The following is a 16,776-nucleotide window of genomic DNA, read 5'->3' on the forward strand; positions in this document are numbered from 1 at the left end:
AAAAAAATTCTAAGTAAATTTGTTTAAAAACTACGTAAATACAGGATATTGTTTAGGGACATACTTATATTTTGAGGACTTGATTATAGAGATGCTTCGCTTATAACATTGTACTTTGTTTTCCAAAAATCAGATCAATCGAATAATTTTATCACATAATTGTTTTTTGTTAAAAAGTTAAAAATCAACATGTTTAAAATGAACTTACGGACATTCTGGTAACGGGTATAGAGTTGCTACGCTTTTTTAATCGTACCTAACTACTACAGGAATCAACCATGCAAAATATGGAATCGATAGGATAATTCTAACCTATTTAAATTAACGAAAAGAGCTATCTGTCTGTGACGGACGGACGTACAGACCAACCCTAATCATAGAAAAGCTTTGCTTTTAAAAACGAACAGGCTAATATTTCTTGTTTCACTTCTACAAGAGACAAAATAAATTGAAAATTATGGCTAAAATCGAAATATATCATCATGTCCTAGAATTTTATTAAGCACTAGCGGCTACGCCCCTAGAGGCCTCTAGGGGCACTTGAGGAGGAGAGAGTCGAATTTAATAATTCAATTTCTTATTTTAGATTTTACAAGAAAAAGTAAAAAAAATTACGTTTGATGTTTGTTTTTCGTTGAACTCTCTTTCTAAAATTGAGAAATAAAAAAAAATTTAATTTCTCTAGGGAGGGTGGTGGTACCCTCCCAAAATAGTTATAAACCTTCCCGGGACCTATGAGAAGCTACCCTGTTAAGGAGAACCCGATCGGTTCAGCGGTTAGCGAGATCCTTCGGTACAGACAAACACACAAACACACAAACACGCAAACAAACAAACATCCTGTTACTTTATTATAAGGACTAGCGGCTTCGCCCCTAGCCTCTAGAGGCTTTGCCCCAAGAGGTAATTAAAGAAAAAAAAAATAATTACCTCTGGAGATGCCCCCACAAATTTTAAATAATTTAAAAAAAAATGAGGGGGGATTTTTTCATTTTTGGGGGAGTTGGGGGTGTCCCACCCCCAAGAAAATAGCCTAAAACCACCACAGGACCAGTAGAATCCGATCGGTTCAGTGTTTACCGAGATCTTAAGGGACGGACAGACAGACGGACAGACAGACAGACAGACAGACGGACGGACAGACAGACATCATTCTACTTTGTATTATAGATTGTAAATAAATAAAATCAATAATTTCAGCAATAAAGCTACCTGTCCTACAATCTACAATTAAGCACAAACCCTAGATTTAGATCAATTAGAAATCAAATTCTAATGTTAATTGCTTTAAAAATAAGGATGACAACATCCATAAAAGCAAGGCCTAAAACGGTGGGACAGACGAACATAATAATCAGAATATAAGTCTAAACAAAATTTAAATTGAATTAGTTCTTAAATAATTACAGGTTACTGTTTAAAAACATACTTACATTTTAGGACTTAATTATAGAGATACTTTGCCTATAACATTGTACCTCGTAATAGGAATCAGTATTTAAAAAATCAGATGAATATGATAATTATAAAACTTAAAAAATTGTTGTCAGAAAGGTTAAAAATCTGCATGTTTTAAATGAACGCACAGACTTTCTGGTAACAATTATAGAGTTGCTATGCTTTCTAAATCTTACATGATTGTTATAGGAATGAAAAGTTTGAAATTGATAGGACAATTTTAACATATCTAAATTAACGAAAAGAGCAACCGTTACGAATGGACCGACATAGAACAGCTTCGCTTTTAAAAGTCATTAATATTCATGTACTTGTTCTTTCATCAATAGATACAAAAATCCCATATTTTCAACTAAAATTAAATTTTAAAATAGATTTTAACATCAATATGGACTAAATGAGGAATCAGTTGTAAAAAAAACAAGGATGACAACATACATTAAAGCAAAGGTATTAAATCAGACATTAAGGCAAACGAATATTGTCGATCGTCATCTATAATACAAAGAAGAACGATGTTTGTTTGTCTGTCTGTTTGTAGCGAAGGATCTCGCTAACCGCTGAACCAATCGGGTTCTCCTTTACAGGGTAGCTTCTCATAGGTCCCGGGAAGGTTTATAACTATTTTCTTAGGGGGCGGGACACCCCCAACTCCCCCAAAAAATGAAAAATACCCCCCCCCCCCCCAATTTTTTTTATTCTTTTTAAAACTAAAATAGTGGGGTCGACTACTCCCCCCCCCCAAAAAAAAAAACTACCTTTCCCCAAAGAAATTTTGTTTTTGTTTTAAATCTTAAATACCTACGAAAAATTGGATCGATCATATCGATCGATAGAAACAATAATTATAAAGGCAATACTTTTTGTAAGTACTCTACTATTATTCTATGAAAACAACATGTGCAAGTTGGTAAATTTTATGTTGTAATATTATGAGTAAAAACAGCAAGCCACAAGTTATCTTTATATCTATATATTTTATGTATGCAGAAACATTTAAATTTAAAATTATAGAAATGTTAAAATCAAATGCTAAAGTTTTCAGAACTTTATTTTTTAAAAATATTAATATGAACTTAATGATTACATCTTTTTCAGTTGAAGAAAAGTGTAAAGTATATATTAGTGGCTGATGTCAATTTGACTTTTGTTGTGAATATATATTGTAAAGCATTTTGTATGAAGCACAATATCTAAATATCACTGAACCGATTTGGTTCTCAATTTAAGTAAGCTTAACATAGGTTCTATAGTGTTTTAGGCTGTTTTCATATTCTGTTCTTCCCTTCCGAATATAGAGCCCTTAGATCCTGTGGGCATGTCCGCTAATGCTTTGCATATAGCAGTAGGTATTTTTTTCAGTTAAAATTTTGCTAACCTCTGTACAGAATGAATTATCTGTTTCGTCTCATTAAGGTTAAAGGCTATTTTTTCTCCCTTTTAATACAGAATTGTATTTAGTGTGTCATTGTTTCGCTTCTTATGTAAATGATTAATCTTGTTAGATTTATTCATATTATTTCTTCGCCTTATAGATTTCTAAAATGTTATATTACTTGAAGTACTTAAATATATTGAAAGATTTTAAAGATATCTTTTCCTCTAAAATTCGAAGAATTATAAATAAATTCACATGGAATCTTTTTAAAAGGAGTTTTACTTTTTTACAAATAACTTCATTTGATTCAGTGGTTAGCTTGTTAGACGTAAACTGAAAAGACAAAAAAAACTATTTATTTCATTTAAAGACTGACGGCTGCTTCGATAAAATTTAAGGGGATTCCTTGGGGCAAAGCCACTAGTGAATAAAAAAGCAGAATATATTTTCAATTTAAGTTGTAAAAGAAAATAAAAAAAAAATATTTTGTGGTCATTTTTTTCTAGTGATGATTTCTCTTGAAAGGGTGGTTGAACCCTCTCCCGAAATAGTTCTAAACATTCCCTATGAGATGCTATATGTACTTTGTCTGTTATAAATAAGGATCTCGCTAACTGCTTGACATTTATATATATAAAAAAAATAGTTCCATTTAACAGTAAGCTTCTTATAGGTTTAGGTTATTTTTAACTATTTTGAGGGAGCTGGGTTTGGAATAAATCGCCACTGGAAAAGAAAATATGAAAGAATATACTTTTTTTGCATTAAGAAAATACGCTGTATAATATGGATAACTAGCGGCTTCGCCCCTAGCCTCTAGGGGCTTTGCCCCAAGAGGTGATCAAAATTTTTTTTGGCGAAATCAGTAAAAGGACCAAGGAAATCTTCAGCAAACAAAAAAATGGGGGGTTTGGAAAATAGCTTAAAACCACCACAAGACCAGTAAGTATATTCCCTGAAGAGTAGAATCCGATCGGTTCAGTGGTTACCAAGATCTTAAGGGACGGACAGACAGACGGACAGACAGACGGACAGATAGACAGACAGACAAACAGACAGAAGGACAGACAGACATCATTCTACTTTGTATTATAGATATGCAATGATGATAATAAATGATAGATCATACGTAGAGGCAGTTATAAACGTAGAGGTTTAGTGATTTTCAAAACTAAAATTTACAATAATAGTTATTTCTCGTATCGTATTATAAACGGCTTTCCGCGGATATAGAGTGTACAATTATAAGATTAAAACTAGTTTTTTTAGCCCCGAGGTGCCGGAGGCACCGGCTAAAAAAACTGGTTTTAATCTTATGATTGTACATTTCTATATTCGTAGAAAACTGGATATAATACGATGCTACACATAGTTTTTTCGTATGGATGAGAACCGGTTCCTATCCACCGGATTCGAATGAATGCGAGAAATATTCATTTTGGTGGATTTGTCTGTGAAGTCTAAGAACTGTCATTTTGATTGGCGAAATATACATATACTTTACATACATTACTTCTTGAATAAGAAATCAATTGTATATCACTTTCAGTATAGCAATTTAAGTTCTTGAATTGTTAGGTACCAGCAGCTTCGCAGCTCCTCCAAAATAGTTATAAACTATGATAAGCAACTTTGTAAAAAAAAAGAACCATATCGGTTCAGCAGTTAGCAAGATCCTATGTTACGGACTCAGGGAGTAAGGGAGGGGACAATGGATCGAATATTCAATTTTTAGGAGTCTGGGTACTGGCTTAAAGGGAATGTGCAAGAATGGGTACTAGCTTACAAAATGCCGCTAATTCGTTTGTTAGTTTTGAATATTGCAGACAAGTATCAATAAACTTAATTTGGTATGATGTGGCTGGTTTTAACAATTTTTTTCTCTCCTGAAAATATCATTTCATAGATAAAAACTTTATTGTGATATTTGTTTAATAAATAATCTAAGAATCCAATTAAATTTTGGGTTATTGGGCTATGGGTTGAATAAGTTCCAGGGAGATTTTTCTAGTTATCTAAAATACAAAGTAGAACAATGTTTGTTTGTCTGTTGTCTGTTTGTTTGTAGTGAAGGATCTCGCTAACTGCTGAACCGATCGGGTTCTCCTTACAGGGTAGCTTCTCATAGGTCCCAGGAAGGTTTATAACTATTTTCTTGGGGGGTGGGACACCCCTAACTCCCCTAAAAAATGAAAATACCCCCCCCTCAAAAATTTTTTTTTTATATTTTTTTAAAATCTAAAGCATGAAAAATTAGTTTTTTAAAATCTCTTGGGGCAAAGCCCCTAGAGGCTAGGGGCGAAGCTGCTAGTTAATGTCAGTCTGATGTGCTGGTAATATAATTTTCAAATGGATGCTTTTTTCTTGGAACTTTCTTCTTATTTTATTGTTTTCTGTATTGTTTTAACTCTCCCTTTAAAATTTCCTCCATATTTTCTGGATTTATCTGGATTTCAAGGTCTTTCAGCAAATACTCTTAAATTGAATTAATTGCCCATTGTCTCCTTCCTTACTCCCTGGTAATTATATGAACAATTATAGCATATTTAAACAATCTACAGCAATCTTTCAAGCTACAGGCCAAAAAAATACGTAATTATTATTCTTCTACGCCCCTAGAGGGGCACTTAAGGTGGGGGGCAGAAGAAGTCCCCCTCCCTCTGTTTTTTCAATTTTAGTTTTTAAAAAAATTTAAAAGTGATTTCTCTTGGGAGGCAGGTGGTACCCTTCCCCCAAAAAGTTGTAAACCTTACCATAACTTAATTATGAGAAGCTACCATTGAATTGTAAAGGAGAATAATATTTGTTCATCGGCTACAAGTTCTTTCGGTATATACACAGACAGACACATAGACACACACACAGCTAAAGACATTATCTTACTTTTGATTATAAAGATTAATTTAGGTTTAATTCAAAATTGGTTCTCTTTGCATTTTTTGAATTTAATTAGACTCTTTGCATAAATAAACAGACCTATTCTATTTAGAGGACTTTCCCTTTCCCCAAAAATAAAAGATTCTTCGAAAATTTCCAGAAAACTGCTAACAAATATATCAATAAATTGCAAACGGAAAAATTAAATATTTTGCTTAAATAATTTAGCAGAAAAATAACTGTTTCATCATTTTTAACTGCATAGTACGAACATTCTGGTTCAAGGTATTTGTTATGTACAGTTTATAAAATTTTTATTGTTTTGCGCATTTCTAGCGGTCAGCTGATTTAAATGCATTATAGTAGTACATTTGTTACAGATCAGCTGTTTATTGCATAACTACCACAGCCCAAAACAGTGATAATTAAAAATGTCATGAAGTACATTTATACGTGGTAAAAACTTGGACGTCTTTAGGAGTCTAGTTCTTTCGATAGTCAAATTAATCTTTAGTAATTTTATGTGCATTTTTAATTATGTATAGGTATCAACTTATCAAGTGATAATTAATGTTTTCATGAAATTAGTTAAAATTCGTTTTTATTGTGGTATTATTCTAGTTAAAGGTGTATACTAGTTTCGAGTTTTTTTTGTTACAATAAAACAAGGATGACAACATCCATAAAAGCGAAGCTTTGAGATGGAAGGACAAACGAACATTAACACTTGTAGATTGTCAGAACTGAATTAGCAGAATATTAATGCATCAGTACAAACAATATTTTAAGAAAATTTGTTGCAAAACTGCCTAAATAGATGATACTTTTTAAGGACATACTTACATTTTTGGGACTTGTTTATAGAGATGCTTCGCTTATAACATTGTACCTTGTTGTAATAGGAATCAGTTTTCAAAAAATCAGAAGAATCGGATAATTTTAAAACACAAAAATTTGTTGTCAAAAAAGTTAAAAATCGACATGTTTAAAATGGACGTACGGACATTTTGGTATTGTTTATAGAGTTGCTACGCTTTCTAAATTGTACCTAACTATTACAGGAATCATCATGCAAAGTTTGGAATCGATAGGACAATTCTAACCTGTTTGAATTAACGAAAAGAGCTAACTCTCTGTGACGGACGGATGTACGGACGGACGGACGGACCGACCCTAACTATAGAAAAGCTTCGCTTTTAAAAAGAAAAAAATAACAAAAAAGCAATTTTATCTTCCTATAAGGAGGATAATCTATATATTTTTTGGACAAAAAATTAAATTTTCTGTTATAAGTAGCTAAGTTATTATATAATTTACTTAATGTCTGTCCATTAGTCTTTCAGTTTTTCCGTACCGCTATGGGGAAAATGCATTTTCTCGGTGGCTATGTAAGATAGACGGCTGAAATTTTTTGTAAAGATTCCCTGTATCAATGAGCAATATCAAGAGTAAAATTTATTTTGTCCGTCATTCTGCCGGTCATGCATTGCATATATAGGTAATCAAAAAGATATTTTTTTTTAAATTAAATTTATTTCAGAAAAGTTTCATGATTTCTGTACATTATTGCATATATTAATCAACTGAACATCTTCTATGTTATTCATTTTGTCTGTTTGTTTTAAGGCTATGTTGCTTATGAATGTTGTTATCCTTTTTAAAAATTGATTTTATTACTAAAGGAAACTATGTTTTTTTTTTTCAGAAATGAAGTGTTATATGCTTGAATATGGCCTTATAATTCTCTATCTATTACTCTTACAGAATCATATAAGAAAGGTTAGTAAAAGATTTTGTTTTTTTTAAATCATGGAAAGAAAACGAAGTAGTAGGTTTCGTCGTATTTTCATAGTAGCCTTTCTCCTGTTTCTATCCCCAGCGGGAGTCTCTAACCCTGAGGGGCCGATTTCCCAACGTTGCAGGGCAACCTAACCTGATATCAAAAGCTACTGCGAAAATAAAACAAAACCCACTTCTTCGTTTTCTTTCCACGATCCGTTTTTATTGCTTAGGTTTTATTGGCGAATCTGCTTTATTACAAGTCAATATAAATATAATCGATTTAGTCCTCCTTTTCGGGGGAAGCTTCATTTATGTTTCACCCCATAACTTATTATATCTGTTATTGTGTCATGAATAGAAAAGGTGATAACCTGGACTTAACAGAGAAAGATGGCTGATTTTTAAAAAAAGATTTTTATTACTATCAGTATTTTGTAACTAAAATGATCCGACTGTCTGTTCGTAATGCTCTAGAAAACTAGGAATTTACACAAAATGAATTCATAAATATGAATGTTAGCAATTTCATAGGGAAAAAGGGGTTCGCTGTTTGTACAGTGTGTTTTTTTTATGAGAACTTTTTTGAAAGCAATTTTACCCCACTTATAGTTATCAGAATTTAATGATCAATGGCTTATTTTCTTCGTTTTTTATAACCATTTATAGAACATCAAAAAAATATTTCAGTTTTTATTAAAAAAGTACAATAAAATCAAAAATTCAAAACCTAGGTGTCAACATCTAAAAATGGTTTTAGCGCATTTTTCTCATGCTCAAATCTTCTACCCCATTGCAAGAATGGCTGCAAAATGCTTCAAAGTTGAGATACCTACTTAAAAATTGATACAGATATTTTTGGGGACATATACTAGAACATATTAAAGTTTGAAGACCATATCTCAACCAGGGAGGGAACTACTGAAAATCCAATTTTTTTCTTGCAAAGGGTAGAAGATTTGAGCTTAAGAAAAATGCGCTCAAACCTTTTTTAGATGTAAACACCTAAGTTTTGAATTATTGATTTTACTGTACTTTTTAAATAAAAACTGAAATATTTTTTAAATGTTCTATAAATGGTTATAAAAACGAAGAAAATAATCCATTGATCATTAAATTCTGATAACTATAAGTGGGGTAAAATTGCTTTCAAAAAAGTTCTCATAAAAAAACACACTGTATATTTTAAAAATACTTATTACTAATTGATACTATTCTATAACTTATTTTGTTGGTCAGTTTGTATATTTTGTAAATGGAAATTATAAATTATTATTTGTACATGATTACCCTCTAGTCAGTGGGGTTTTGTAATATTTTGGTAATGTTATTTTATAGGTCTTAGCGAAGCTACACTTTAGTTCATTTCAGTGTGTTCGTAAGGCTATGTTGGAAATGGGATTTTTTCTCCAGAGCTGGATCTTTAAATCATTTTAGTGGTGAGCCAGATCGGGGTGAGCCAACTTTCCACCAATGTGAGCACAGCATTTTATGAAATGCCGCGCTGTGATTGGCTGAAATTCGATATTCTTTTGCAAAGAGCATCTTGAAATCAATTTACATGGTCGGGCAGTCTGTTGGCCATTTTACTTATGAAAAACAAGGATGACAACATCCATAAAAGCGAAGCACTGAAACGGTAGGACAAACGGACATTAACACTTGTATAGTGTCTAAACTGAATAATAAGAACATAGAAGTATAAGAGTCGAAGCAAAATTGTAAGTAAATTTGTTGAAAAACTGCTTGATACAGGATAATGTTTATGGACATACTTACATTTTTAGGACTTGATTATAGAGTTGCTTCGCTGATGATATTGTTCTTTGTTGTTCCAGAAATCAATATACCAAAAATCAGATCAAACGGATAATTAAATCACATAAAAATTTGTTGTTAAAAAATTAGAAAAATCAACATGTTTAAAATGGACGTACGGACATTCTGGTAATGATTATAGAGTTGCTAAGCTTTCTAAATCGTACCTAACTACTACAGGAATCATCATGCAAAGTTTGAAATCGATAGGACAATTCTAACATGCCTAAATTAACGAATAAAAGCTATCTATCTCGGACGGACGGACGTGCGGACGGACGTACGGACCGACCCTAATAATAGAAAAGCTTCGCTTTTAATAATTTTTTTTTAGAAAGGTTTCGTGGTTTTATACAATTTAATAAACGCATATTATCTTTTTAATGACCCATGAACATCTGTTTTATGACTTACTTTGTCCATTTGTCTAACAGGAGTTACTTACTTACTTCGCAACTTGCTGTTATCATTCTTGGTATGTATTTGAACGTTTTTTTATGACCTACAGTCCATCCTTATAGAAAACTACTATGTTTAATGTAATAATAGTATTCTAATTAATCTATTTTCAGGTTTCAAGCCATTCTGGTTTACATACTGGCGGAGCCAAGTTCAAACCAAACGTGCACCACAATAACGAGTACAGAAATGTGCAAAGGAGCCAGCCAAAATTTAACCAAGCAAATCTGCCAAAATTTCAGCAGGAATTTCAACGCGTCCGCCGAGAGGCTGAGCCGCAGTTTAAAAGATTTGATACTGGTTTCAACACTGGCTTTAGGAATGCTATTTTAACTTGATGTATTGTTTTTTAAAATTAAGACAGCACAATCACACAAAGAACCCTCTTAAAAGATATCAAAAATGATGGGGGGGGGTCATTAGTATGTTTATAACTTTAGGTCAGGTTAGGTTGGTTTACGTCATATTTGATACTTGTAACCCCGTAGGTACTGGGCCCCCCACAATGGTTGGAAATAGGGGAACACTAACCCCCTTCCCTTCATATTTTTTTTTTTAAGTTTGCAGGGCGCCCCGCTTCCCAATTATTAGGGTCTGTACGAACGTCAATATTTTGTTGATTCCTTTAGTAGTTAGGTACGATTTAGAGAGCGTAGCAACTCTATAATCATTACCAGAATGTCCGTACGTCCATTTTAAACATGTAAATTTTTTTTACTTTTTTAACAACAAATTTTTATGTGATTTTAATCATCCGATTGATCTGATTTTTGGTATATTGATTACTGGGACAACAAAGTGTAATGTTATAAGCAAAGCAACTCTATATTCAAGTCCTAAATATGTAAGTATGTCCATAAACATTATCCTGTATCAAGCAGTTTTTCAACAAATTTACTTACATTTTTGCTTCGTTTCTTATACATTTGTATTTTGATTATTCAGTTCTGGTAGTAAACAAGTGTTAATGTCCGTTTGTCCAACCGTTTCAGTGCTTCGCTTTTATGGATGTTGTTATCCTTGTTTTGTTATGTGACACTTTAGAAGAAATATTAAAGGATTTATTTTACTTTCTATTTTGATTTTTTAAAAGAGTAGCTTTTCTATAATTAGGGTCGGTCTTTACCTTCGTCTTTACGGATTGCTTTTTTCGTTAATGTAGGCATGTTAGAATTGTCCTATCTATTTCAAACTCTCATTTTAAACTTTGCTTGATGATTCCTGTAGTAGTTAGGCACGATTTAGAAAGCGTAGCAACTTTATAATTGTTACCAGGATGTCCTTACGTCAATTCTAAACATTTAGATTTCTTAACTTTTTAAACAATATTTTTTTTATATGATATAATCATCGGGTTGATCTGATTTTTGGAGTACTGATTCCTATTACAATAAGGTACAATATTATAAGCGAAGTCCTAAAAATGTCAGTATGTCCTTAAACAGAATTCTGTATTTTAAAAGTTTTGCAACAAATTCATGTGTAAATTTACCATTTTATAGCTTCGCTTTTATGGATGTCATCCTTGTTAAACTTAAGATAATGTGTAATAAATAATGTTCCCCCTAGCTACGTATCATGAATGAAAGAAAAAGATAATACTGTCTCTTATCCCTTCCTACAACTGCTGTTCAGACTGGTACACACTAACACGTTTTGTAGATGTGATTAAATTCTCCTTAAATTGATACTAAATGCCCTGACACCCTTTTCTTAAATATTTTCAATTACTAAATTGCATAAATTGTCAGGAAATTTGGACAAGCTCCGAGTTTTGGTCGAACAGCTGATTCTGTACCTTATACAACTACAGAAAGAGTACCTTTGTCTACAACCCAAGGTGCTGTAGCTATTGATAACCAAGTCAAGTTTAAGCCAATTGGAAGCCAAAGTTTTGGGGAAATTAACAGATTTTCAACTTCTGAATTCCACAAAACTCAAATTTTGTCAGATGATTTTACAGATGAAGGGCCAAGCCAGTTTCAGAATAATGCGCCATTTTTAAAGGAATCTTCACCTTTTTCGTCTTCTACAAAGTCATCAGAATTTTCTACTTCTGCAATACATTCAACAACTTCAGAGACACCTTCAATCAATTCTTTTGTTGAGGAAAGTTCAGAAACAAGATTTAGGCCATTGGCAGTTGAAACACCAACGTTTGGAAGCAAAACACTACCTAATTTTGATACTAAGTTTAGCAATGGTTTGAAGTTTGGATCATTTGGAGATTCTAGTTTTAATAGCTTTCAAAAGCCTGTAATAAGTACTACTACATCAACATCTACAACTACAACCACTACTACAACAACAACAACAGCATCAACCACTACAACAACAACAACATCTACCACTACAACAACATCTACTACAACCACATCAACAACTACAACCACAACTACCACTACAACAACAGAGGCTGAGAAATTGTTATCCAATGACTTTAATGAATCTGCCTTCTCTGCAACTTTCAATAAAGTTCAATTTGGTAACAATGATCTGAAATTTGGAAGCTTTAATACATTCAACAACAAGTTTGCTCTACCATCCTCAACATCTTTTAAACCTATAGCATCTACAATATCAACCACTCAAGCAACCTCTGCTGAAACTATATCAACAGTACAAACAATTTTGAACAATAATGAAAATGAACAAAAAATCAACAGTTTTCAGTTTGACAATGATTTTTTGAAAGATGACCATTTTGCATTGCAATTTCAAACGAAAACATTTGTAAGTAATGAATTTGGTCCACTTGGCAGTTTTGAGGATGAACAAGCAGATATTTTAACAATTCCACCCTCAACTTCAACAACAAAAGAATATGTAAGTTCAACATCAACTACTGAACTGCCATATGATGAGGTCACAATTAGAAACGAAATTCTTGATGCTATTTTTGGCAAATTTGATGATACTACTGTAACTGAAAGAGTTGTTCCTGCTGATTTTGTTGGTTCCACAGAAATACCTGAAACCACTATTATTCCGTTGTCTTCTTCTACTCTAGTCAATATTCTATTACCACAGGAAAGCTTGATTATAGAGGATATCTTTGCCTCAACCTTTGATGATAATCATACCAAATCAAACAACATGAATAACTTTATTGAAGAATCTACAACTCTATCTCTCATGAATGAAGAGCAACCTACATTTGAGAACAATAAGACTGGTCTAGATACAGATAATTTAATTGATGATATATACAAGGACCCGTTAGTTCAAGAAACCTTAAATGAAATTAATTATAATGACTTTCTTATAGCTACTGATTCTACTTTAATTTCAGAGAAGGAAACTAACGCTAATGATGCCAATCCAGACTCCAAACCTTTACAAGTTTCAGAGCACAAATTGGAAAATTTCAATATAATAACTGAATCAAATGTAATTGATCATGAGATTACAACAATGCCTAATAAAGATATACAAATTGATGACTCTGGTGATATCTTGAATAAGAAGAAAGTTATAAAAACTGATAAGATTGAGAAGTTGAAAAATATTGAACTTAATGAAACCATTTCTTCAGATATAGTTATAGAAGATTTACATAAAGCTACAATGAATGACATGGATATAGTAGATGTGGAGACATTGAAAGTTGATTCTACAAATGACAAAAAAATTAAAGATACTAAGATTATGATTGACTCGGTTCAAGACAAAGATGCAGTAGCTACTGTAGAACCTGTTAAAGACAATGTTGAAGTGATAGACCAAGATTTAGAAAAAGATGTGGAGTTAATAAAAGATCTGATGGTGATGGATATGGAGAATATGAAAGATACGAAAACAATAAGTGACATTAAAATGATGAAGGACATGGAGACAATGAGGGACATGGAGACAATAAAGGACATGGAGACAATGAAACATATGGAGAAAATGAAGGACATGGAGACAATGAAGGACATGGAGACAATGAAGAACATGGAGACAATGAAGAACATGGAGACAATAAAGGAAATGGAGTCAATGAAGGACATGGAGACAATGAAGAATATGGAGACAATGAATGACATTAAAATGATGAAGGACATGGAGACAACGAAGGATATTAAGACAATGAAGGACATGGAGACAATGAAGGACATGGAGACAATGAAGGATATGGAGACAATGAAGGACATGGAGACCATGAAGAATATGGAGACAATGAAGGATATGGAGACAATGAAGGATATGGAGACAATGAAGGAAATGGAGACAATGAAGGAAATGGAGACAATAAAGGATATGGAGCCTATGAAGGATATTGAGCCTATGAAGGATATGGAGGCAATGAATGACATGGAGGGCATGAAAATAAAGAAGGATGAGAAAATGGTGAAAGAAAAGGAGTTGACAAAAGAAATGAAGATCAAGATGATTAATGATATTGAGTCATTAAAGGACATAGATACAATGATGAAAGTTGGAACTATGAAGGACATTGGGACTATTGAGTCAGAGATTGACATGGAGAAGATGAAAGATATTGAGATAGTGAAAGATATGATGATGGTTAAGGACAATGAGTCAATAAAAGGCATTGATGTATTAATGGATATAGAGCCTACAATCAGTATGGAGTCTATGAAAGATTTGGAATCAATAGAGGACTTGGAGTTGTTTAAAGATGAAATAAATTACGTTGAAACAGTCCAAGGAAAGGAAGATCCAAAGAACTTTACTACCACAGAAACTATAAATGATCAGGAAACTAAATCAAACAAGACCATGAAAAACATTGAAAATCCCTCTGAGAAGATAATGATAACTGGTGAAGAAAATGAGATTCCATCAAAATTTGTTTTTAAAACAGATGAATATCCTGAAAACAACAAGATTGATGAAGATTTGATATTAGTCAATGAAATCTTTAACATTACTAATCATGTAACGGAAGAAGAGAGCACTCCAACAATTTCTCCATTAGCCAAAGAAATGATTGAACAGGTTTTTGACATAGAGATAACTACAACAAAGGACAACACTGAAGTTTCCACTGAAATGCCGAACAAAAAAATCAATGAGGGTTCTGAACAAACTCTTCTACTAGAAGAAATTTTCAGTACATATTCTACTGATTCCATTGATATTAATGATGCTGAAAATATGAATGAAGATGAGATATTTTATGATACAGATTTTATTCTAACAACTGTTAAGAATCAACCTTTAGAAGACGCTGAAACTGATTTTAATCCTGTCTCTGCAACTGAAAAGATTCCTTCTAGTGGCAATGAAATTATCAAAGAAGCTGTTGAAGAATTTACATTAAATCCTTTGAATATTGTGACTGAAAGAACCTTAGAAGAAACTACATTTGGAATTGTTGAACTAGTCACTAGCAAAGCCATTGAGAAACTTCATGAGGAAACTACACAGGTAATCTTATTTTTTTATTTTATAATATTTTTTTTGCTTTAAGGTTTCCTAATTTATGCAATAATCATAACTATGAAAAAATAATGGTATTTGAGGAAAGAAGCAAATTCTTTTTTTTAACAATAGTTTTGTCTCTATTTGAATTTTGTACCTAATATATAAATCTTTTAATTGCAATGAAATTCCATAAAAACTTTATCTTTTAGGTGGAAGTTAAGGTTGAAGAACCCTCTCAAGACAAAACTGCTTCATTTGTTAATCCTGATAGTTACATTATTCAAGAAGAAACTCTAGATTTTAACCTTCTGCCCCCTGATTTCTACGAGTTCTCTGAGAATCAAGTCAACAAGGAAGTTGCCATTAATGAAGATATTATAATTGATGAGCCTAAAGTTGGTGTGGGCCTCTCAAACACAAATAAACTTATCAACAAGTACAGAAACTCATTCCAATACAAACCTCCCAAGCAAGAAACTGTTGAAAAGGTAGTTATTTTTATCTTATATAAATACTACTGCTACAACCTTAGGGATACTGGAGGTAAGGGGAGGGGGGGGAGTCGACACCACACTTTCAATTTTAATTTAAAAAGAAAAAGAGCAAATAAAGATTATTGCATTGGTGAGGTATTTTTTTTTAAGGTTGATTTCTCTTGGGATGGAGGTGGTATTCTCCCCCTAAAAAAGGTATAAACTTACAGCCACAGGTTAGCAGGATCCTACAGTACAGTCAGACACACACACACACACACCCACACACTCATCATTTTTTAATAGGTATAATATTCTTAATTGTGTAAATTTTTTTAGGATAAAGATATAATCAGAGTTAGCACGAATGAACCTCCAATTGATCCTATTGCACAAATCCTTCAGGTTCGCATACAATACTTTTTGTTGACTAAGATAGTTTAAAATTTCAAAAAATGAAGATTTCAGAAGATCTTAAAAAATCAATCCTCTTTGAGTTCGTCTACTCATTAAGAATTTCACTCTAATTATGTCTGTCTTTCAATGAGATTTATACGTTGCAAATTAAGGAGGACCTTCATAATATCTCTGTCTTTAATGTACCCACTACAATACTTACTTATTATATTAGATAGGCGTTTGAAAGGGGACTGTGCACGAACGAGAGCAAGTGATTCTAAGCACCTTACTTCAGTGATTCTATTTGGTTTTGGTGAATATACTAGGGTTATGTTTAATATTTCGTTATATCGACTAAAAAATCAAAATTCATCATGGTTTTCTATTAATAATGCTTTGAAATGTTGAGCATTTTTTGTTAAGGTAAAATGTTCAAATAAAATAATACACCCAAACATAATCAAATGCTATAAATTACAAAAGTACACTAATAATACAGTTTACCATCACTTTTTTTAAATTAACATTTTTCATCAAAAAAGTTTACTTTAGTGTCATAGCAGTTTGAACTCAATAAAACATTTGATACTTAGTCACAAAAAGTCTAACATTTCAAAGTTTTAATCATACAAAACCATGGTGAAACCAAATTTTTAAAATCTATATAACCCAGGTATATTCAACAAAAAAAATTTAAATTCACTGCTGGAAGGTGCTTAGAATCACTTGCTCTTGTTCATGTATATTCCCCTTTATCAATTA

The 16,776-nt window shown here is 32.3% G+C and overlaps 1 protein-coding gene across 2 annotated transcripts in view; it reads left to right on the top strand.

The window, feature by feature from the left end:
• The first annotated feature begins 428 nt into the window (after positions 1–428).
• The window catches only part of LOC145318532 (uncharacterized), a 36,947-nt gene continuing 20,599 nt past the window's right edge, over positions 429–16,776 (top strand). For both annotated transcript variants that reach the window (XM_080159847.1, XM_080159848.1), the window contains exons 1-6: positions 429–436; positions 7,417–7,492; positions 9,883–10,086; positions 11,519–15,145; positions 15,352–15,630; positions 15,955–16,020. In XM_080159847.1, the coding sequence (XP_080015973.1) occupies positions 7,421–7,492; positions 9,883–10,086; positions 11,519–15,145; positions 15,352–15,630; positions 15,955–16,020 (4,248 nt within the window). In that variant the 5' untranslated portion in view covers positions 429–436; positions 7,417–7,420. The remainder of the gene's footprint in view (positions 437–7,416; positions 7,493–9,882; positions 10,087–11,518; positions 15,146–15,351; positions 15,631–15,954; positions 16,021–16,776) is intronic.

Source organism: Acartia tonsa, chromosome 5 (assembly GCF_053477335.1).
Source record: "Acartia tonsa isolate MP-2025a chromosome 5, ASM5347733v1, whole genome shotgun sequence".
Lineage (NCBI taxonomy): Eukaryota > Metazoa > Arthropoda > Copepoda > Calanoida > Acartiidae > Acartia > Acartia tonsa.